Raw genomic sequence first — 23531 nt, forward strand, 5'->3', positions numbered from 1 at the left:
GACGAGCTGTTTTGATGTTAGTTCCAGTGGAAATACTGACTTGTACAGTATCTCTGGAAATGTTATATCAACAGCAGAACTTTACTCCTCTGAATCACGTTGCAGCTCTCATGCTAATTAGTCTTGTTGCCTGGAGGGAAGCTACCAAAGACAAAACGCTGAGAGGGCATCAAAAGTTCAGTTCACGGGAGGGGAAAGGAACTGGTTGGAATAACGTGTTCCTTCCACGCGCTACGTCCAACCAGGGAAACTCCCCCTGGCAGGTGTAAAGGAGCAACTTGGACACTCAGGCATGAAGGAAGCATGAGTTAAGTCCGTTGCTCTCCCCAGGTTGGCGGAGGGTGTGTAGAGCCCAGGATCACAGTAAATGATTGGCACAGGGGTGAAAAATGGGTTACAAAATCGTGGGATAAAAATATATATTTAAAAAAAAAGTTCAGTTCAGCCTTGGCTTTGTGATTTAGTTTTCTCTCTTTCGGGTGATGATTGCGCTGGAGCGAATGTGGTACATTTGGTTTTAAATCCACTGTATTCATAGTGGTAGAATCAATCGTCGCATGCACAACACAGCACTCACTCTGACTTTTCATCGTGAGGATCCGAGGCTTTTTATAATTACAGACTTAACTCCATGTCACAATATCGGAAAATTATGTTAAGGGACCATACCAGCAACAATACATGCCATTGTCTCCTTACAGTTTCGGCCATATATCATGCATAAACATGGACAACCTCCCCATGTACAGCTTTATTTTTAGATGTCTTGTTTATTTATGTTTCTATGTAATCCTAGAACTTAACTGAATAATTGATTCAGAATTGTAAATCTGATCTTGAAGCAACATTGACAAATAATCACCCCAACGATATTCAGTGTTGGAATACAGTGTATATCTCAAGCATGTTTCTGCAAGTCCCTGCAAGTATATGATATGAAACCAATGACTTCCTCTAAAATAAAATGAACCACAATGTGCTTTGGAAAATACTTAATTACTTCACAGTAATGTGAAGTATATAGTGATATAGACAATGCCACCGTCCTTTTATACTTAGGCTATTTTGAAAGAATAAAGGGAGGCTCCGCACACTCAAATCTGTGTACAATCCATTTTAAATGGATTGTACACAGATTTGAGTGTGTGGAGCCTCCCTTTATTTTTTCATTATACTTTTGTGACTCCGGCACCTCACTTAAATCTTCCAGCAGATGAGCGGTGGCTTTTTTTAATTTTTATTCACACACTCCATATTTGGACGTATAGCGGGACAGACACACACACAGACAGACATACATGATCTGCTAGGTCTCATTGCGAACGCAGTGAGCACTTACTATGAGACCTAGCAGGTCATGTCTGTCTGTCTGTCTGTCTGTGTGTGTGTCTGTCCCGCTATGTGTTGCATCAGCAATCACTCAGCTCCATATATGGGCACAAAAGGGGCCAGGTCCACTCAGCTCCATATATGGGCACAAAAGTGCCCATACGAAAGTTACTCGTAGTAAGTGCTCACTGCGTTCGCAATAATAAATATCCGATCTACAAGCTTATTAGTTTGTAGAAAAATCGTTCGACAATAGAAATTGTGAAAAAAATAGGAATATTTTTGAAAGCTTTTAGCAATACGGGAGTTCTTGGCACAGACTCTTTTCAGATACTTAATTCATTTGGGGGTCTTTGACATGAAAATGTTTGACAACAATCGCATTCATCATGTGCGTGTTCTCTGTCTCTGTTTACTAGGGGATGACCCCTCTGATGTACGCGTGTGTCCGTGGAGACGAGGCCATGGTGCAGATGCTGCTGGACGCTGGGGCTGATATTAACAGTGAGGTCAGTGCTGGTGACGTCTGTCTGAATGGACCAGGAGCCAGTCTGCTCTGGAGACTGTGCTGATCAATGGCAAATGCCAGGAAACATAATTACAGTATGTGCTAAATAGTTTTGTGTGACAGATTTTTTATTTCTCTTTCATCCATAAAGTAAAACTATACACACGCCGTCCAGCAGAATGTCTTTTCAACGTTTTGTTTATTCCCCCGTGAACCATTCCTTGTGGCACCAACCAACAAGCTACACTTGACCTAGAAACACATTCATGTTTTGGATATTACTGTTTGAGCTCCTCAGGCCATGTGCAAGTGGTTGATGAAGCTGATTATAACAGTTTAATTAGAACCACCCATTTGGAACTCATAGAAGTTCTCTGTTCTCCATTTTGAGTTATATAAGTGTAGGTGAATCTTGCTGCTAATCACTGGCAGCTGTGTTATAAAAGCAATACCAGTAATTAACTCGAGGCTGCAGTGTAATCTGACATTACACCATGTATAAGACAAGAATTCAACACCTGTAGCTATACTATACTTTATTCCACCGCCTTTCTTGTACAGTATATGATTTTTTTTTCTTAAGTAGAGATCCGTTGTTTACAACCGCTTAGACCTTTCAACCTTTTGTTAGCTGGTAGGAGTTCAATTAGTAAATGCATGTGGCTTTTGTATAGTGTGTTAATAATTATGTGCTGTGGAAGTGATGCTCTTTGTTCATGTGCATCTATTTGTGTGATGTTTGTCCATCATCTCTCTTCCCTGCTCTACTCTAGTGGTTTTCAATGAGGGGTCCGGGGACCCACTTATTTTTACAATATAAATCGGGGTCCCAGATATAAAAATGCCATTAAATGGGGATCCGTAGCCTAACACATGTCACACTGGCGGTCCTTGAAAATAAAATGGTTGATAATCACTGCTAGAGCCATAACAATCTTCTCTTATGGGGGCCCCTGGCATATCTTTTCAAATGGGGGTCCGTGGGGCTAATTAGTGTCAATTTGGGGGTCCTTGACTTGAAAAAGTTTGGGAACCACAATGGATATCAAACTGGAGGTCACTGATAAATATTTGTTGAGAACATTTGTTGAGAACCATTGCTCCACTTCCCTCTGCCATTCTGTTAAGTTTTGTTAAACAAGAGGTGAGGATCATGAGGCGCGGGGAGAGGGGGGCTTATGTAGTATGTAGATTGTGTTTTTAAAAAAAGAAAAAATGTTTTGTAATTGTCTAACTGAATAGATCGAATTGAAATAAACCATTCATTCATTCATTCATTCATTCATATATAATGTAAATTACATTCTTACAGTATGTCTACATGCCATGGTAGCCATGTCTTGTCAATCGCTAGCATCAATCAAGGCAGAAGGTGGCAGGAAAGGGTACAGCGCCGCAGAGTGATGAATTTAGTGCTAGCTGGAGTCTGAAAAGGGTGAGATGAGGTTCTTTAAACCTAATGGTCTTTCAGTGAAGTCGTAGACAAAACAGGAAAGGGTGCACACCAGTGTTGATGAGGTGCTGGCCTAAGGCAGTAAATAAGTAAAAATGAGAAAAAGGCCGCACACACGTAGCCACGATGCTGTATATTTATTATGTATTGACAAGAATCCAATGTTTCGACCTAGGAGGTCTTCTTCAGGGAATAAACAAGCCATAGGACAAACACACACTTATAGGGGAGGAACAACAGGTGGACTTTCAGTGAAGTCCCCATGATCATGGTCCTCATCAGTCAGTGCTCCATCATCAGCCATTGTGTCCAAGAGTTCATGTGCCACTACACCTGTGTGTCCTGATCCAGTCACCAAGAAGCACCACAAAGTACAACTTTATAGCCCAGACTCAGCACCAGATGCTGTCTAATTGAACATGTCTATTAGATGTCCCTTATGACTGTGACTCGGCCTCAGATGCTGTCTAATTGAACATGTCTATTAGATGTCCCTTATGACTGTGACTCGGCCTCAGATGCTGTCTAATTGAACATGTCTATTAGATGTCCCTTATGACTGTGACTCGGCCTCAGATGCTGTCTAATTGAACATGTCTATTAGATGTCCCTTATGACTGTGACTCGGCCTCAGATGCTGTCTAATTGAACATGTCTATTAGATGTCCCTTATGACTGTGACTCGGCCTCAGATGCTGTCTAATTGAACATGTCTATTAGATGTCCCTTATGACTGTGACTCGGCCTCAGATGCTGTCTAATTGAACATGTCTATTAGATGTCCCTTATGACTGTGACTCGGCCTCAGATGCTGTCTAATTGAACATGTCTATTAGATGTCCCTTATGACTGTGACTCGGCCTCAGATGCTGTCTAATTGAACATGTCTATTAGATGTCCCTTATGACTGTGACTCGGCCTCAGATGCTGTCTAATTGAACATGTCTGTTAGATGTCCCTTATGACTGTGACTCGGCCTCAGATGCTCTCCGGGACTATTAGAACGTGTCTAGACGTCCCTTATGACTGTGACAGATGCTCTCTAATTGAGCGTGCCGATAGATATCCTTGATGGCCGTGACCCAGGCTCAGATACTCTCTAATTGAACGTGCCGATAGATATCCTTGATGGCCGTGACCCAGCCTCAGATACTCTCTAATTGAACGTGTCTTTAGATACTCTCGTCACAGACAAGTCGCTTTTAATGCATTCAGACTTCCCCCCGCGCCACGCTCCCTCCCCTCAGACAGCATCAAATTAATTACCTCTGCCTTATTGCTTTCTTAACCGTGATTAAACACAAATTAATTGTGTTTCATGTGCCTCCAAGCTTCCTGTCCCAGAGGTGTCTGTGAACTTTTTTATAAAAAAAAATGGGAGCCTTTGGTGTGTCATGAGACACAGTATGTATACCTAGTATGTAGTCGGGATTATGAAGGGGGCCACTCCCCTGTCAAGCAGATCCAACAGATCCGAGAGGGGGATAAACAAAAAAACGAACCAGGACCAGACCTAACTAGACAGATCAATCTATTGTGTTCATTACACCCGCACTCCATGTCCTCTTGAGCTCCAGGGGTTCCTAGCTAATTAACCTTAGTCCTCCTTTAGAGAACCCCCCCCCCCCATACACAGCTGATTGACTGTTCTATAGGCCACGTAGAGTTTCTAATGGCTTTATATTTTTCTCCTTTTTCACCTTTCCCACTACCTACCTATACCTACTGTATACCTACCTACCTGTGTCACTTCCTTCAGGTGCCAAACTCAATCCACAAGCACCCCTCAGTCTATCCCGAAACACGGCAGGGGACACCACTGACTTTCGCTGTGTTACATGGACATGTGCCTGTGGTGCAGGTAGTGACTGTGATTTTTCTCTCATCATCTCCCTCTCATTTGTGCCTCACTTCATTGTTGGTGGTCGGTCGCTGTCGTATTTGCTGCCAGATGGACGTAATGATAATTAATGGTCACTGTGAGACCTTTCTCCTCCCTGTGTGAGCTCTGTATTTTGTCCTTCTTTTTCCCCGAAAATTCATATTGTTAAAATTGTATTTTTCCAATGAGCAAGAGAAATTGGGTCATTATTGTTTTGTCCGGGAAAGAGTTCATTTGTCAGGGAAATTGTAAACTATTGTTCTTTTGGTCATGTTGTCCTTGTCGATTTGCATTTGTGCAAATGTTTCTGACTGCGTTTTAGTTGGCTGAATGTGGAACGCTAATGGGTATTGACCTTGTTTAATCTCTCCTAATGTATTTCTTCCCCATAGAATTTTAAAATCTTTAAATTGTAACTGACATGGCTAAAAGGCTTGTGCTCTTAATCCAAGTAGGTCACATCAGAGACAAGAAAATACAATACTGGTTAAAACTAAATGGGTATTGAACTTGTCCAACCATTTCATGCTCCATTTCCCAAGCTATTAGTTTTAACTGGAAGTAATTTTTCAACTCATGAAGAGAAAATTTTACTCAGATAATCTCAGATAAAGTCAAAAGATGTACAGGCTAGAAATGCTCATTCTTTATACATATCAATGAAAAAAGAATCCAGAATACAGGACGAGTGCAACTGATTTGCTACATTAGAATTCAGTAATGACCATGTCCATCCAGTGAGATGTCTCATGCCCGATATACTTGGTTGTGCGCCATTTCACATGCTGAAAATATATCGGGAGCTTGTTACGGTAGATCGGCTATTTTCAGTGCAACTAGGTATAAATCACGATTCTGTATGATTAATGCATACCCAAGAGAACAAGCCACCAAGTGACTGGAGTTTATGTGACCCTCTCTTCTCTCCTCCACGTTGCAACCACCTTTCCACTCCGCCCCTCCCCCCCCCCCGATCTCTACAGCTGCTGCTGGATGCCGGAGCCAACGTGGAGGGCTCCCTGCAGGACGGCATGGAGAACTACACGGAGACTCCGCTGCAGCTGGCAGCCGCTGCAGGTACAGCACAACGACACCGCATGACTCCGCCCGCGCAGGCCGTCTGCTGGCCAAGTAACACCAAGCTGGCAACACCAGCTGGCCAACGAGGAGCTGCTGTATAGTACTGTACCTGTGCATGGTGAAAAATGCTCAGTGTCAATTTAACTCTGAGGATTCATCTGCAAACGGATGACATGAACACTGAGGATTTTACTGGGTGGATAGCACCTGAATGTCAGCGTGAACATTGGCTCATTTATGTCTTTAGGGGTACATTTCCTGGTAGCTGGAGATATGGAAAGGACCTGCCAAGGCAGCATTCTGGAAGGAATAATCTCTATCTCTCTCTCTCTCTCTCTCTCTCTCTCTCTCTCTCTCTCTCTCTCTCTCTCTCTCTCTCTCTCTCTCTCTGCCTCTGTTGCATCCACAAAGGTAACTTTGAACTGGTGAGCCTGCTGCTGGAGAGGGGAGCTGACCCCATGGTGGGGACTATGTACCGCAATGGCATCTCCACTGCCCCCCAGGGAGACATGAACTCCTACAGCCTGGCAGCAGCACACGGACACAGGTAACGCACGCGGTTGCCTGGTCGTGTACAGTCAGCCGATTATGCGGCAGCCGATTATGCGCATGTCCATTAGCGGATGGACAGTCAGTTTATTCTGCATACTCTGCACTTCAATGTCGAGCTCATTCACAAGGAGAAACTCATCCGAGCATGTCCATGAAATTGGCATTGCAGCTGATGTACAGTATTATTACAGTACAGTCATTGTTAGGTCGCTTTTATTTATTTATTCATGTATTTTTGCACATATGATGTATCCATCCGTGAATGGGTTCCGCAGGCTGCTTGTCCACATACAGAGATTCTGGAGACGGGGCAAAATACATAAATAAAAATGCATAGAAAAAACTGAATACAAAGTCAAATACCCCACACCAATGCATACAAATCAAGCACACTTTTTGTTTTATTTGTTGGCTAAGGTGTCTGTTGCTGCCATTCCTCTAGGAATGTGTTCCGTAAGCTGTTGTCCCGGACGGAGAAAGGGAAAGGGGACGTCCTGTCTCTGGAGGAGATTCTGGCGGAGGGGTCTGACCTGGATGAGAGGACCCCAACGCAGATTGACTTGATTCGAACGGGGAAGGCCAGACTGAAGGCGCTGAAAGAGGCCATGTACCACAGCTCCGAACACGGACACGTAGACATCACCATAGACATACGTAGCCTCGGTTCGTCTCCCTTTCTATAATCAATAGTCTGCAGACACAGTTATACAGCACAGTCACAGTGTTCACAGTGCATTTATGCTAAATGCCTAAATTGTAATTTACAAATGGATATATAAACACTCAGGATGTCACTGTGTACAGTACTAAGTGGGTGCTCAGTCTTTATTTTTGCACTTTTCATTTCCTTGGACGTATGAGTATGATAAGACTACACGGTCAAATTGAGTGTCAATTTCACTTCGAGAGCTAAATTAACACTTGTGATTTCGCTGCATAGTCCGGACGTGGTTGCATGGATCGATCGTTATGTTCGATGTGATTCGTATAAATCTTTACCGGCGTATCCCCCTCTCCCCCGATTCCCAGGGGTTCCGTGGACGTTGCACACCTGGCTTGAGTCTCTGCGCACGTGTTTCCAGCAGAACCGTCGCCCACTGATCCAGGGTCTGCTGAAGGAGTTCAGCTGTATTGAGGAGGAGGAGTACACAGAGGAGCTCATAACACAGGGCCTGCCTCTCATGTTCCAGATCCTCAGAGCCAGCAAGGTAACACAACCCCCCACTCACTGTCCTGACCCATGTGGTATATTTCAAGGACCCCCTTAAACGCTAAGGGCCCTCTAAACCCTTTACTTCTTTGCCTGTTTTACTTTTTTGAAAAACATTTTTGAATAGTTCAAATAGCCGATCTACAAGCTAACAACATGTTGATGTAGATGGAATAGTTGAACAATTTGAATATGTTTTTCAAAATAGTAAAAGATTTTTCCATCTCATCCATCTTCTGCAGTCACCTCTTTATATCACCTATATTATGTTTTTTTTGTTGAGCCACGATTTCACAGACAGTAAAATCCTCAGGGCTAATTTAACTCTTGAGAGTGTGTACGAAACTGGTTCCATTTTGTACACGCTCAGAGTTATAAACGAGGATTTTTACTTGTGTAATATACCCGTTTATTTCTCGATGCATCACTGTGATTATGCAATCAGCCTTCAGCCTCGCAGTGATTGCTCCGTCCCACAGGCGCATTCACTATAAATACTGACACATCGTTCAGATTTATACCACGCCCTCCTCTTCCTGGCGTTTATAGTAGGAGTCTGCTGTGATATCAGTTCAGCTCATCATCCCCTTGGTGGTCATATTATCAGATTTATGACTGCACGTTGTTACCCTGTCTGGCACGTTGTCTACTTCTGTCTCCTCTGCCTCAGCACAGCCGGCATGCTGAGTAGCTACTGTTGCTCAGATAATAAAACACATAGCATAAGTTCTCACATATACTGTATGTTAATGTTTACGTCTGTACAGTATGTCTGTAATCCATGCAACTCGAGAACCGTTCGCCCCACCTACTTCAAATTCGACACACGTGTTCCACACCCCCACAGGGAGTGCAGTGCCCGGTGTCAAGTCGGTCAGACCCACGGTTGTCCAGAACCGCCAGAAAAGGCCTCTGCCCGGGCCACAGATGACATTACAATTCCTCTGCCTGTGCCAGACTCCATATTTGGGCATGCCTATACGGGTTCGTCCCACCGACTTCTGACATCATTCTGACATCTGCATAGACTCCATATTTGGGCATGCCTGACAAAGAACTCCATATATGGGCATAAAAGGGGATGCCCAGGTTCTCACAGGCACTGGTCCCCCAGGCACCCATATGTTAAATATCTATCTATCTATCTATCTATCTATCTATCTATCTATCTATCTATCTATCTATCTATCTATCTATCTATCTATCTATCTATCTATCTATCTATCTATCTATCTATCTATCTATCTATCTATCTATCTATCTACCTACCTACCTACCTATAAATGCGCAAAGTCTGTGTGTGTGTGTGTGTGTGTGTGTGTGTGTGTGTGTGTACTGTTGTAATCCACGTAACTCGAGAACCATTCGCCCCAACGACTTCAACGACACCCACGTTCCACACTAGCTCTGATCCATAGCCTTCTACTGCTTCTACGATTCTGCCCTGCGCAGTAAGGCTATGGGACTTACAATTTTAAATCTCAAATCGAAATCAGACCAGCCTCTCTTTGGCGTAAATAAAAAGAACGTTTTTGCTACTCACCAAAACAAAGGCGGGTTGTGTCAATAGAAAGACTACTTTCCTTAGTGGAAGCACCACACGTATAAACGGTACTTTTTGGCCAAAAAGGGATTTTTTTTCACCGGAGGAAAAATATTCTCTATGAGGCAGTTCTCTGGGCAATATCAGTAGAGGGCGCAGCCCAAAAAGGCCTTTGCCCTGGCTCTGGACAGGGCCCCGGCCCAGTGTCCATATATGGAGCTGGCCTGTTCTGACATCATTCTGACATCTGCATAGACTCGATATTTGGGCATGCCTGACAAAGAAGTTAAGAACTCCATATATGGGCATAAAAGGGACATAGACATAATATCTGGATGGGGCATTCATTTCTAACTTGCATCGTTCCAAGTAGGCCAGTGCCCAACGTGCACCGCTGTAGAGGCTCCAACACTCTAGTTAATGAATAAATGCAGGTACAGTCTGTTGTGTATGTGCTCAGTGGCCTTGTGGTTAGACTTTCTGCCCTGGGATTTGGCAGTCAGGATGCAATCCCTGGCTGAGTCATGCCAATGTTTTTTATTAAGAACCCAGTGCCTCCTTGCTTGGAACTCAGCATCAATTGGGGGTAAATGAATGCAACATAACTACGGTAGCATCATGTCTAGGGGGTGTTTATCACGCTGCCACATGCAGCTGGAAACATAAGATAAGATATGATCTATGGGGCCACATGTCTCAGGAACAGTTGCTTATTGACCTTACCCTCTGAATGCATGAATCTAAACTACTTGCTTCATGCAGGCACCTTATCCAACAGTTTTTGTTAGATATTTACATATTAGTTGTTGTTTTGTTTTATAGACAGTCTTCTATTTTCGGCAAATGTTCACCCCCAGAAGTCGGACATTAGGTTTCATGTTGCCAGTCCTTGTGTATGTCTTGGGTGATCTATGGTGCGGCCCAGTGACCCCCATTTCTCTGGGTTCCTCTGGGTCCCTGATCGCTGTTTGCCCTGCCATGCCAGCCTCACTTCAAGGCAGAAGCAGTCCATCTTCTCCTCTCAGCCAGATAGTCTGCTGCAGCCTCAGACACCATCACGTTGGCTCAACGCTGTCATTTAAAATGTGCTCTATAAATAAAGTGGATTGGATTGGATTCCAATCACGTCCCAGTTTGTGCAGTTTTGTTTCACACATTCCTGCATCTGCACAAATATTTCAGAATGACAACAAATATGTGTATACATTGTGCTTTTTCTCTCTCCAATAGGATTCAGGGCGTAAATCAGCTACTGTGACACTGTGTGCACTGTTTGTTTGATCTAGGCTAAGGGATATCTGTGAGCTCTGTTGGCATGTGTGTGAATGGGGGTCACACGTTGAGCATCATGGTGGAGTAGGTGGCTGTTAATAGTTGTTTGGTATAGGTCACACTTCTGTGACTTGTAGATCTGCTATTTCCGTGCGACACCATCACACGACAGCGTAGTATGGAGCTTAATTTCTGTTTGGTACGGTCACACTCCAGTGGCGGCTGGAAGCCTGACTGCACCGAGGCACACAGGCTTGCATGCCACTGATGCAGGTGAATGGCACTGGCCATGAATTTCCTTCCCCTAGCCTCCAAGTCAGGAGCATGCACAGTTTGCGCACGGCCGCACGCATCCACAGAAAACCTCAGGCGGACCACGGGGGAGGCTCTCGTTCTCGCAGTAGTGTTCTCTATTCAGCCTGTCTGAGGATGTGTTGGGGGAGGGGAGAGGAGCGTTGGTGAACACATCCCACAGTCATATAATCATTTTCATGTGAATGTATGACAAATGTATTTGAACACTTGCTTGAATGTAATAAATGTTGAGCTGGTCACAGATATATAGCTCGAGGTGCAGCCTTTTTTGTTGTTGTTTTTCTTTTTCTCCCCAGTTTAAGTCATTGTCATTTCCCATCAGTGTTTATATAGTGCGATCTCCTGCTGTTAGTTTTGGGTAAAGTCTTGCTGCTGTTCACTTGACAGTGAGGAGTTTCACCAGGAGGAAGTAACGCATGTGGACTGGAGGCACAAGCTTTCCCTCCCTGTTCCACTCCCTTATCAGCAGGCACCCTCTTGGCGCCTTGTTGGGAGTCGCTAGTGCACCCACTGAGCAATAGTCAGCTATTAGACGTCCGTCTGAAACCGGGTTATAAAAGTGAAAGGTTTTTAGCGCTCTAGGCTTAGCTTAGACATTGATTAGCTGCTTTTTTTTTCAAAGCGTCTATATATAGATGTCTAGGTGGTGTGCCTTGTCTCTGACCTGGTGATACAATGGCTCCCTGTCTCTCTTGTATTAGAATGAGGTGATCAGCCAACAACTCTCTGTGATCTTCACCCAGTGCTACGGGCCATACCCCATTCCCAAATTGGTGGAGATAAAGAGGAAACAGTCATCGCGTCTGGGTGAGGAACCAGCATGTGAGGGCTTCAGGGCATGTTTGTGATAGTGTATTGACAAAATGGGACATCACAAATGCATGGTGTTAATATTATCCCTATGAGCAGTGTCTAGGATGCCATCTAGTGCTTGGAGAATGTAAAAGCCAGATAATGACATATTAATGCTGCATGAATGTACTTAGAATGGCTCATTAGTGTAAGCCAGGCATACATTATACATTTTTTATGATTGTGAGAATAACTAATTAGAATAGCGTAACTAAACAGAATATCTTTCAGATCCTCACTTCCTGAACAATAAGGACATGTCTGACGTGACCTTTTTGGTGGAGGGGAAACCGTTCTACGCCCACAAAGTCCTGCTCTTCACAGCCTCCAACAGGTAACCACACCCTACAGAAGTTCATTACTTTAGCAATAACTCACCCCAGGCAATGTTTAATTTGAGTGTTTCTCAACATTTTTCATTTCAAGGACCCAATGCATTAGGTCAGAGAGCCCCTTTTTATATACAGTTATTTTTTTTATGGTGCTATGGTATTTATTTATTTTTTCTCGGGGGAATGGTATTTTAACGATGTCACATGCACACGTGCCCCACACGCATGCACAAGATCATGATTCGAGGGGCTCATGAACCGAGGGGGACACGCGTCGTACCGTACATGTGTGTGAAATATTACTACTAGAACTACTAGAACCACAAAGGCTATAAGGAGTCCCCAAAGCAGCTCCATATATGGGCACAAAAGCGTGACACACAGACACACGGACGGACACACAGACATGAGCTGCTAGGTCTCATAGTAAGTGCTCACTGCGTTCGCAATAAATCCACAAATCCCCATATGGAGATCCCTGATGTCATCAATATGACAGCTATTATACTAACATCATTCTGACAAAGGGTACAATGGGTATGGCCCTCTGGGTATGGCATAACCATAATGGTTAGTACGTTCTGACCATTATGTAAGAGCCATATATGGCTTTGGCAGTAACATACATCACGCCTAGGTCGCCAAACACGGTACTTAAACTTGTATGCTGGTGACACTAGTGTCATTTCTGTTCAAACTGCTTGCACCTGGTAATCTTAAGCTTCTTGAAGAAACAGTAATTTCTAAACCACTATAATAGAATTCCCTACAGTGGTTAACAATGGCACCGCAGCTGGAAATGACAGAAATCTACGACAGCACTTTGCTCGGCATCCTGCAGAATATCGGAAGCGTACCAGACTTTCTGGAGATCTATTTTGGCTTTCTGTACCGCAAGACGGACTTCTACCGTGTGCCGTCAAGTCCCAGCGACAGAGTGGGGTTCCCTGCTGGCGTGGCTGAGAAAATGGTCCTGAAGACAGTCAAGTTATTTGAGCAGATTGCGGAGCAGCGGCGGCTGAAAGATGAAGCCAAAGCTGCAACCCCAGCAATAGAAGAGCTTGAGGTGGTGGAGCAGAAGCCGGAGGAGGAGACATCGGCCCAGAATGCTGTGGTTGCCCAGAAGGAGCCAGAGATCTCCACCTCAGCTGCCGTAGAATGCTCTTCCGCCATGGAATCAGTTTCAGCCCCCGGCCCTCTGCTCCCCAGCAGCGATACTGAAGACCAGACAGCCGACACCAGCACAAATTCAGCTGAGGCAGGAAATCAGGAGCAATTTCAGGCTGACCCCGAAAGTTATAACGGAGCTGTGAGGGGCATCTACAGGTGGTCTCAGGACTACGCAGACGTCGAAGTCCGTATAAATGTCCCTATAAAGGTTGTCAAGGGCAGTCAGGTGGTGGTTAACATTCAGGCAAACAGTGTACGTGTCTGTGTGAGGGAGGGAGCAGAAGAGAAAGTGCTGTTGGAGGGGGAGTTGACGCAAAAGATTAACACCGAAGAATCAGTGTGGAACTTGGAACCTGGACGCTGCGTTTTTCTATCACTCAGTAAGTGTGCGGAGATCTGGTGGAACGCATTGATAAAAGGAGAGCCGGAGATTGACATCAGCAAGATTCAGTGCGAACGTCCCCTGGCCACCGTCGATGAAGAGGAGCGTGCAGCTCTGGACAAACTTAGATTTGACAACCAGCAGAAGATGATGGGCAAGCCACAGAGCCATGAGCTGAAGGTGCACGAGATGCTGCAGAAGGGCTGGGACGCTGAAGGCTCGCCATACAAAGGGCAGCAGTTTGACCCCTCAATGTTCAACATCCAAAACCAAGGCGGCTTTCCAGGCAGCAGTTAAGAATGACCTTGCCTGTCCATAATGCTTGGATCTATACTTGACAACGTGTTCAATGAAGAACTAGAGGTGAAAAATTGAAGTAATTGATAAAAAAATATGTTTATTTTAGAAAATAGCAAAAAATAGCCGATCTACAAGCTCGTACACACAGCATGTCACAAAAAATAATTGCTGCGTACCATTCTACGATGAAGCAGACTCCGCGATTTGCTCCCTTGAGAACCTCATGCTTCCTTTCTGGCTGGATCTTTTTTCTATGATTTTTTTTTTTACTACGTGAAACCTGAAGAAGCCAGAAGGCCAGGAAGTCAATCCCCAAATACTTGTAATGTTTTCTGAATATTTTACGGTGTGGCTCTGTACGAGGAAATATTATAGCCTTTTTAAGAGGGGTCTGTCTGCTGGACCGATCAGTACCACATTCTCTGTGCACAGGCTTGCTTAGTCTGTCACACTGGTTTGTTTTTTTACACTTCACATTTTATATTGTCCGATGGAGAGGAGGAATAGAAGACTCAATGTGGAGAATAAAAGTGGATGAAGATGGCTGCTCTGGACAGATTTAGATCAGACAACTTTCAGAAGCCAGTTCATGAGATTCTGCAAAAGGGTTGGAAAGGCTGAGGGTAGTATAAAATAGGGCTTAAATGGGTAACTGAAGCCATGTGTGCCCATTTGCTCCCCGGAATCCTCAAATCTGAATCTTGATGTAAATTTTATTTTTATTTTCCAACATGTGGCTTTGTGTGTGCTGTGATGTCATGTGACAGCCAAGTCTGTGGACTTTTTACTGTACGATTTATTCAGTACAAACTTTCAAGTCAATGGCAAAATACATTTACTATGATGTGTAGTGAGTGAGTGCCAACTTCTTATGACACTTGATGACTCACTTCACACAAATGTGTTTCTTTTTTTATTATACCAGCTGTCTGTATATTGAAAGACCGATATACAGAAAGTCCCGGACAGATATGTCGGTGCTGTGATGTCAGACATCACCATATTTGGGGACACACAAATTGAGGACAGACACGGAGATTCCTGAAATGTATGAATATACCTGTATATATGTGACCCTTTCTGACCGGGGCTAAGTCATTGAATTACTATAAATTTTAGTTTTTCATTTCATATGAAAGCAGGGAATCATAGCTTCAAATTGACATTGGTTGACCCAGCTTATAGAAAAATGTATTGCATTTGTATAAAGGAGATAGCAGAGAACAGGCTTAAAGCATTCAGTTCTGTGAACTTTAGGGGGCGCTGTTTTCCCTTCATTCCTCCAGCAGTCCTCCAGCAGTGTTGCAGTATTTTATTAAATTTCCACACAGTTACAAGTCATACATATATCGAAACTTGAAAATCCATACAAACATATATGCTGCTTGTCATGTCTGCTAATTATTATTTGGGCTTGTTTCTAAAGTGTAGTTCTACATTTGGGCTTGTTTCTAAAGTGTAGTTGTTTATGGAGAGTTCATAACCAAATGTACCCTTAATACATCGTTAAGTTTTGAGAGTGTAAAGTGAAACATTACAGTCCATTTGGTTTCACACTCTCAAGAGTTAAATTATTGTTAAACTGCATTACTTAATCTACAATTACAATTAGAGAATGTAGAATAATTGTTATTTTGATCAACGTTTGCCTGTTATCTCCTTTTTTAATACTGTTTTTATTGGTCATTTTGTAGTATGAAAATTACATCAGATTATAATTGTGACAGATACATTATGTAAATGTTCAAGATTAGTACAAATACAAAAGGTATATAAATGCAATAAAAAAAAACAGACACACAAAAGACACACATAAAGACAACGGGACAGAGGCACAAATTGTGCCTTCTCCTCTGTTTCATTAGCCTAGTATGGGCCAAAATTAGCCAATTGATCACACCTGAACACCGCTATATCTCCATATATGGAGCTGGCTTTTTCTGACATCACAATGTGTTCTGGCATCTGCATAGACTCCATATTTGGGCATGCCTGACAAATAATTCCATATATGGGCATAAAAGGGACACAGACACAACTAGAAATGCACTCTGTCGAAGTGCCAACTTGCGCGTTGCACACAAGTAGGTACTGCCGACCTCTACGAACTTACGATCAGCCCCACTATAAAATATATATACCAACATTGAACGTATCTTAATTACGTCACCATCAACAGCCAATTATAACCACTCATACCATGCATACCACTTTTGATCCAGCCGACCACAGTACCACTGGGTGGAGCATGCATTTCCAACTTGCATCGTTCCAAGTAGGCTCAAGGTATGCAATATACGTGTTGTACCCATCTGTCTGTGTCCTTTGGAGATCTCTGTGCCTGTCTGTCTACCTGCGTCCCTTTTTAAAACGAGATCTGCCAGATTTAATACCTATGTTACCACCCACTGCCATCTTTTTTCCCCGTAATTTCTTACCTCACAGAAGATTCATCTCCACTACAATCACAGAGCTGTTTGCTGTGTGTTCGCAAAATAAAAATAAAAGTCGCTCTAGAAAATCCTCTAACATGAGAGTGGCATAACTTGTTTGCTGTTGAATATAGATTTGTTTGAACAATCATTCTCTACATTATGCCATGTTAATCCAACTGCTTGGGTTGGCCAGTCAGGAAAGCTGATGCATACAATCTCCCAAACACACTGAGGATGTGTACGTTCTCAGACCCATGGATAGACCGTTGATCACCTCAGCTCATGAGACATACAGTACATGCCAAGTTTGATCTTAAACATAACAGAAGATGCTGGAAAGCCATATACTGTACGCGTTCCGACCTCACCAGAGGCAGAGCCATTGGACCATCTCGTAATCACATGTGAGGTCAGAATGTAATAATAACCATATATGGCTTTGGCTGAGAGGCGTAATATATATCACACCACTGTGACCAGACTGGGTACTTAAACTGTATAATGTTCAGACTGCTGTCATTCCTGTTCCGACTAAGCATATGAGTCATATCTCAGAACCCCGTTCTAAGCCGTTCTAAGCATTACTGAATCATTTAGAGCGTTATCGACTTCCAATGGCGTCGCCGTTGGAAATGACGGAAATGTACGACGACACGTTCTTTGGCATCTTGCAGAATGTTGGAAACTTAGAAGACTTTATACAGATCTATTTTGGGTTTCTGTATCGCAAGACAGACTTCTACCATCTCTCATCAAGTCCAGATGACCGAGTGGGGTTCCTTCCTGGTGTGGCCGAGAAAATAGTCCTCACATCATTCAAGTTATTTGAGCGGATTGCGGAGCAGGACAGAGAGAGACAGCCGAGAGAGGAGGAAACCGTTGGGCTGAGAGAGGAAACCAGAGATGTTCCTCCAGAGGTTCCAGAGCTTGAAGTCGAGCAGCAAGAAGGGACTTTGGAACAGATTGCTGTGGATGCCCAGACAGAGGCAAACTCTACCTTATGTGCCATGGAGTCCTCAAATTCAGCCTATGGCCCTCTGCTCTCCAGCACCGATCCTCTTCAACCATTGGTCGAGTGTGCACCCAACAGCGATCCTCTTCAACCATCGGTCGAGTGTGCACCAAGCAGCGATCCTCTTCAACCATTGGTCGAGTGTGCACCCAACAGCGATCCTCTTCAACCATCGGTCGAGTGTGCACCAAGCAGCGATCCTCTTCAACCACCAGTAGAGTGTGCACAGAAGCAAGAGGAGACATTGGAACCGACTGCTGCTGATGCCCAGACAGAGACAAACTCTACCTCAGGTGCCATGGAGACCTCAAATTCAGCCTCCGGCCCTCTGCTCCCTAGTAACGATCCTGTTCAATCGCCACCAGACCAGACAACTGCAACAAGGATAAACACAGCAGAAGTATGTCAGCAGAAATTTCATTCTAACCCAGAAAGTTCTGATGGGGCTTTGAGGGACAACTACAAGTGGTCTCAAGATCACTCAGACGTAGAGGTGTGTGTATATGTCCCTAAAACAGCTATCAAGGGGAGACAGGTGAAGGTTAACCTGGAGAACAGCAGCGTACATGTCTCTTTGACGGAAGGGACACACGAGAAAGTAATTTTACAGGGAGAGTTTACCCACAGGGTTAACGCTGAAAACTCTACGTGTAAATTTGAACCTGGACGTCGCGTGGTTCTATCACTCAGTAAGTGGGAAAACATCTGGTGGAAAACATTACTGAAAGGAGAACCAGAGATTGAGATTAATTGTGAGCGTCCCCTGGCCACAGTTGATGAAGAGGCCATTGCTGCTCTGGACGGACTTAGACTCAACAACGATCAGAAGCTACATGAATTGGATACATAGGATCCCAATGGAAACAAGACTGCAAGGACTTTTTTGGTGTAATCCTTTTAGCCAAAATGTTTGACTATACTCATACTGGTTTGCATTTATGTCTGATAAAATATTCAATCAATCAAAGAGCACAGGAGGGACATGGTTGGTAGTCCATAGCTCGAGACATGCAGGCGCGCCTAAATGTCTCCACCAGGCCGACGGTCCGGGAGGCACAGATTATGTTTTCGCCCCTGTCTGTGTGACTGTGTGTGTGTGTGTGTGTGTGTGTGTGTGTGTGTGTGTGTGTGTGTATGTGGACCGATCTTCACATCACTTTGTGTGCATACTCCCATAAGCCATGGAAGAACCTCTACCCTAGATTTGGTGGCGCTATAACAGGCCGCCTTCATGTTTTAGCCTACAAACTCTTGAACTGTATATGTCGTACAATCAAACAACATTTTTTCCTTGGATTCCCAGGATCATGACGCAACTCACCATGTAATGTAGGCCACGGCCATTTCCGCCTAACTAGATTTTCCACCCCGACTGCTTGTCTGCGGTCCGAAGCAAGCATCTGTGTTGGACTAATGCCAAGGATAATGGCATAGGTCACTTTACAGCTTTCTCATGCACTGCCTGTCTACAGTCAGAGGCGGCCTGTGTGTTGAACTAATGCCAAGCACACTGGCAACTGTCACTTTATAGCTTTTGTATGCACAATGATGTGTTTAAAGTAGGTGTTTAAAATATAGATGTTTCTAACCTAGTAGTAACCTTACATACAGCACCTTCAAGCACCTTAAGGGCTAGGACAACAGCAGAACTCTTGTTGATTATTCTTTTTTTCGTTTTATATGCTGTATATTTAGTGTTATTATTATTGATGCTTCTACCATTTCGTGAGGAAGCCTGAACCAAAATAACTGTTACTCGGAGACGCTGTACAAGACTTAACAATAGAGAGCACCTTCAGAAATCTAATTGATTGATTGGGATAAAATGACAACAGATATGACGGTGGAAAAACTGAAACAAAGATGATTTACATATTGCATTGTTCATTTTTGTTTGCATTTATTTTATATTAATGTATATATGTACAGTATATGTATACGTATATATGTGTCCCTGGTCCCAAGTTTATTCTTGGGTGAAACCAACTCTCTGACATCAGGGCGCAGATAGTGTCAATTTCAAAGACTGGAGAGATGAGATTACTAGACAACTTATCCAATTCATCCATAGCGTTACAATGGTTACATGCTTTCAGGAGCATCTGGGGACCCTGTCTGCGTGTGTTAAATGGAAACATTTATTGTGATTCTGAAGGCGTCTAGTCGTGTGTGTCCCGTCCTTGTTCCTGCATTCTGTCATAGTGGTTTGTGCTCAGTGGTTATGCGAGTGGGAGATATAATTGTGTTGAAAATCTCAACACAGGAATTCTCTGACTTTTTCCATTTCAAGGACCCCCACTTTGCAATGCATTAGGCCACAGACCACCCATGACTCTGACAGTGTACAAGTGTAATGAAATGGACCTTAAGCGTCCATTTGGTTCTATTTGCACACTCTCAAGAGTTACCAATAATGTAGCTCCCGCAAAGACCCCTCGGTATCCCCGGACCCCACTTTGAGAACAACCATTACACAGGGTATAATACAGATAGTGTGGCCTTTAACATCATGACTATGGCCGTGTATAGTACACACTACACAGTCAAGAGAAATGTATGTGTACGATTGTTTTTCTTTTTTTGTTTTCTGTTTTTTTTTTGTTTTAGTTTTCTTTATTTTGAATTTTGTATTCTATTGTTTTCTTTATGTCATTTTATGTGGTTTTATATTCACCATTGCTTTTATGTTATATGTGTCCGAATTTGTTCAACAAAACATTAAAAAAGAAGCAACAGGGAAAGCCACAGCCATGAGATGCTTATCTTTGCTGTCTTTCAGGACAGTAGTTTGACCCCTCTATATTTTAATATCCAAAATACCTTGTGTCGAATATAAGTGACTATAATGACTATTATAAGACCCCCATTTTTCAAGACTCATCTGTGGGAAAAGAACATTAAATGTCAAATAGTCTAGTCCCCAATTATAATACGACCCCGTTTTTTAGGATATTTCCATTGGAAAGAAACAGTCTTATATTCAGGACAATGGGTTACAAACAAAATGGTTTCGTTTACAGAAGAAGATTGCTGTCCACATGGTGCAGTCAAAAATGCCCTGCCTGTCCATTATTAATCAGATTTGTGTTTAATTAAGAGGAACGGATGAAAAACATTTGTTAGTGGTCAAAATGAGCAGAAGGAATTTGTGCATTTTCTACTTCTGTCCCTTATGACCATATTCAGAATTTAAAGCTAATAAATAATATATCTCCTTAAACACAGTTTCGTGCCCTGCCTCAAACCAGATTCATCAGTGAATACTGATCTGAAGCAGATAATAGTGTTTTTGGTGTTTAAAATGATATGAATGTTTTAGAGGCATATCGCAAGAACGCACCAGGGTATTTTAGCCAAAAATGCATTAACCAAACAAACATGATTTTTCAGGCAGTGGATCTAATTTTATAATGGAAGTCAATGGGTTTCTGAGCAGGCTCAACCCTATCGGCTGCCACCACTGCTTGGTGTGCCATGAATTTGGCACAAGCCCCCGTGGGGTGCCGAGAGCGAGGACGTCCACTTTGGACATATTGGCTGATTGATCTGGCCAGTCAGAAAATTAGCAAGGAGTAATGACGTGATAAAGATATGTCTGCTGTTGACGCCTGTGGCAGTCCTCTGCTGTCACGTCCTTCAAAACAGAACATGAAGAAAATGCATTTGTACTGATCTATGAAAGTCAACCTTGTGTAGTTTTGATTCTGAGTCATGTAACGCAATACATGCCGTTAGTGTTCAGAGCATCAATCCGAAAATATTGCATCAAGATTAAAGTTTGTTGACCATGGTTGTGGTTTTTCTCTGTCTGTCTGTCTGTCTGTGTCTCTCTCTCTCTCTCTCTCCCTCCCCCTAAAGGTTCAAGACTCTTCTAGCAAACAGGCCCTTGGGAGAAAACACGTGCATTGAAATCAGCCATGTGAAATATAATATTTTTCAGGTAACGTGATGAGGGCATTTTGAATCAATCCTTCAGTACTTGCCATACTTCTTCCTCTCGCTATATATACAGTACTGTATGTTATGTTCCACTGTATGTTATTGATAGTTTATTGATTGGTTGTAGCTGGTGATGCAGTACCTCTACTGTGGGGGAGCCGAGGCTCTGCACCTCAGGAACACTGATGTTATGGAGGTGAGCTCATCATCAACATGAACCACATACATGAGCCATACCGTTGCTGTCAGGCAGAAACCTCTTATCTCTCCATATTCTATGGAACAGTTTTGGACGCTTCTATGCTTATAGTTGGAACAAACGCAAACTGAACTGTCACGATCATGATATTTTAGTTGAAGATCAATTGTCATACAAATAAATTGTGATTAATAATTTAATTGTTTGTGGAGAGGGTTTCTGTTTGCCTTTCTGGCTTTGTAAAAATGCACAGAGCAGATAGATGACAAATAACTTATAACTAACTATAACTTACTTTTTCTACAAATGTTCAATAGATGAATTATACAGATGAATGGACGCATTTCTGACGATTATTGTATAAGCAGTTTAACTATTTTTGAGCCTTAACTTAATATCTCAGCCCACAGTAGCCATTGCACTAGCACCTTGATCGATAATTGGGTTAGTAAGTTGTGTATGACTTTTAGTTGTCGTTGCAGCTTCTGTCGGCAGCCAAGTTCTTCCAGCTTGAGGCGCTGCAGAGGCACTGTGAAATGATCTGCTCCAAGAACATCAACACAGAGACCTGCGTTGAGATCTATAACCACACCAAGGTACAAGAGGCTCCATGACAGCATAGAACTAAACATGCTAAAACAGAACAGAAAACTACGTATTGGAGAGAAGAGATCCCTAGTCAAAAATATCTTATAGGCTTTTTAATCAGATTTCTTTCTAATTTATTAGAGTCCCTTTTTGGGGACTCTAGGAATTATCGTACGTATGATCAGCCTTGAAAGAAGTACTCAGATCTTTTTAAGTAAAAGTAAAAGTTGCAAATTGCAATACCACATTATGAAAACTGTTACAAGTAACAAACCTTTTTATCATCTTCAAGCTGGTCAAAGAATAGAATGGAAATAACAAGACAAGTTCGCCACCTAGTTTAGTAGTTTGTCGTCTGACAACTCTGTTCACTTCATGGGGCCAGTCCAATGGCTGCTCACATGCACATAACATAGCTCTTGTCCCAGTTCAGGCTGCAAGAACAGCGCCCGCTTATTTCCAGCCACACTTGGATTATTTTTTTGGAGGTTGGTTAGCTTATTTCTGTCACGACAGTTCGCAACACTGGCAACAACCCATACATCCCAATGATTCCATCGTCGGAACGGCATGAAGAGTAACACACGCCGTCTGCACAGAAGATTCACTCTTAGAGTTTATACTCTAAGGATTCACTTTACAGCAACAACACAGTCATGTGGAAATTGGAGTAGCTTAATTAAAACACTGTCCGACTTTGTTTTGAGCGCTTTTGAGTAGTCTCAAGAATTGTGGTCCAAAAATACACTAAGGTGTCTCTAGTCTGTATCGTTTACGATAGTCAGTCCTTTGTGGTCGCACAAATGCGTGTTGTTCGTACATTATCATACATGGCTAACATGTGCTGTTTGCGCTATGTGCATACTACATCATTGAAACTTCATTACCGAGCCACTTAGTGAGCATGTTAGGTCTGCTATTTACAATAGAACATGGCCGCGAGCTTGTGACAGAGAAGGTCAAAAACTCTGAGGCCTCATTTAGACGGCGACCATCTCCATATAACACGTCAAAGTCCCGTTGCGTTCTCATTTTTTTGGACCATTTACATGAGAACGCACACTTGAATGAAAACGCTACAAAGTGCATGCATATATATGCCAGGTCGCTAGGTGGCGCGTGTCCTTGTGGGGTCCGTGTGACGCAGCGCATATATAAACCATAGACATAAGTCACGC

At 43.1% G+C, this 23531-nt stretch overlaps 3 protein-coding genes across 7 annotated transcripts in view; all 3 read left to right on the forward strand.

Annotated features, from left to right (window-relative positions):
• The window catches only part of btbd11b (BTB (POZ) domain containing 11b), a 115784-nt gene that overhangs the window by 89370 nt on the left and 2883 nt on the right, over positions 1–23531 (forward strand). For 2 of the 5 annotated variants that reach the window (XR_013963972.1, XM_080762023.1), the window contains exons 6-16: positions 1749–1838; positions 5050–5151; positions 6156–6249; positions 6664–6799; positions 7247–7467; positions 7834–8012; positions 11846–11951; positions 12216–12330; positions 21486–21567; positions 21694–21762; positions 22236–22361. Coding sequence is in view for 4 of the 5 variants with exons in the window: in XM_080762023.1 (XP_080618149.1) it covers positions 1749–1838; positions 5050–5151; positions 6156–6249; positions 6664–6799; positions 7247–7467; positions 7834–8012; positions 11846–11951; positions 12216–12330; positions 21486–21567; positions 21694–21762; positions 22236–22361 (1320 nt within the window). In the remaining variant the exon portion in view is untranslated. The remainder of the gene's footprint in view (positions 1–1748; positions 1839–5049; positions 5152–6155; positions 6250–6663; positions 6800–7246; positions 7468–7833; positions 8013–11845; positions 11952–12215; positions 12331–21485; positions 21568–21693; positions 21763–22235; positions 22362–23531) is intronic. The other 3 variants (XM_080762024.1, XM_080762025.1, XM_080762026.1) reach the window with 3 other exon arrangements.
• On the forward strand, positions 13110–14177 carry LOC308313835 (nudC domain-containing protein 3-like; the record flags this gene model as incomplete). Its single annotated transcript, XM_080761164.1, has 1 exon — positions 13110–14177. The coding sequence occupies one exon, from the start codon at positions 13110–13112 to the stop codon at positions 14175–14177; it is 1068 nt and encodes a 355-aa protein (XP_080617290.1).
• On the forward strand, positions 17230–18477 carry LOC308313836 (nudC domain-containing protein 3-like; the record flags this gene model as incomplete). Its single annotated transcript, XM_080761165.1, has 1 exon — positions 17230–18477. The coding sequence occupies one exon, from the start codon at positions 17230–17232 to the stop codon at positions 18475–18477; it is 1248 nt and encodes a 415-aa protein (XP_080617291.1).

The sequence above is a fragment of the Protomyctophum bolini genome (genome assembly GCF_963924005.1).
Source record: "Protomyctophum bolini genome assembly, chromosome: 4".
Classification (NCBI taxonomy): Eukaryota; Metazoa; Chordata; class Actinopteri; order Myctophiformes; family Myctophidae; genus Protomyctophum; species Protomyctophum bolini.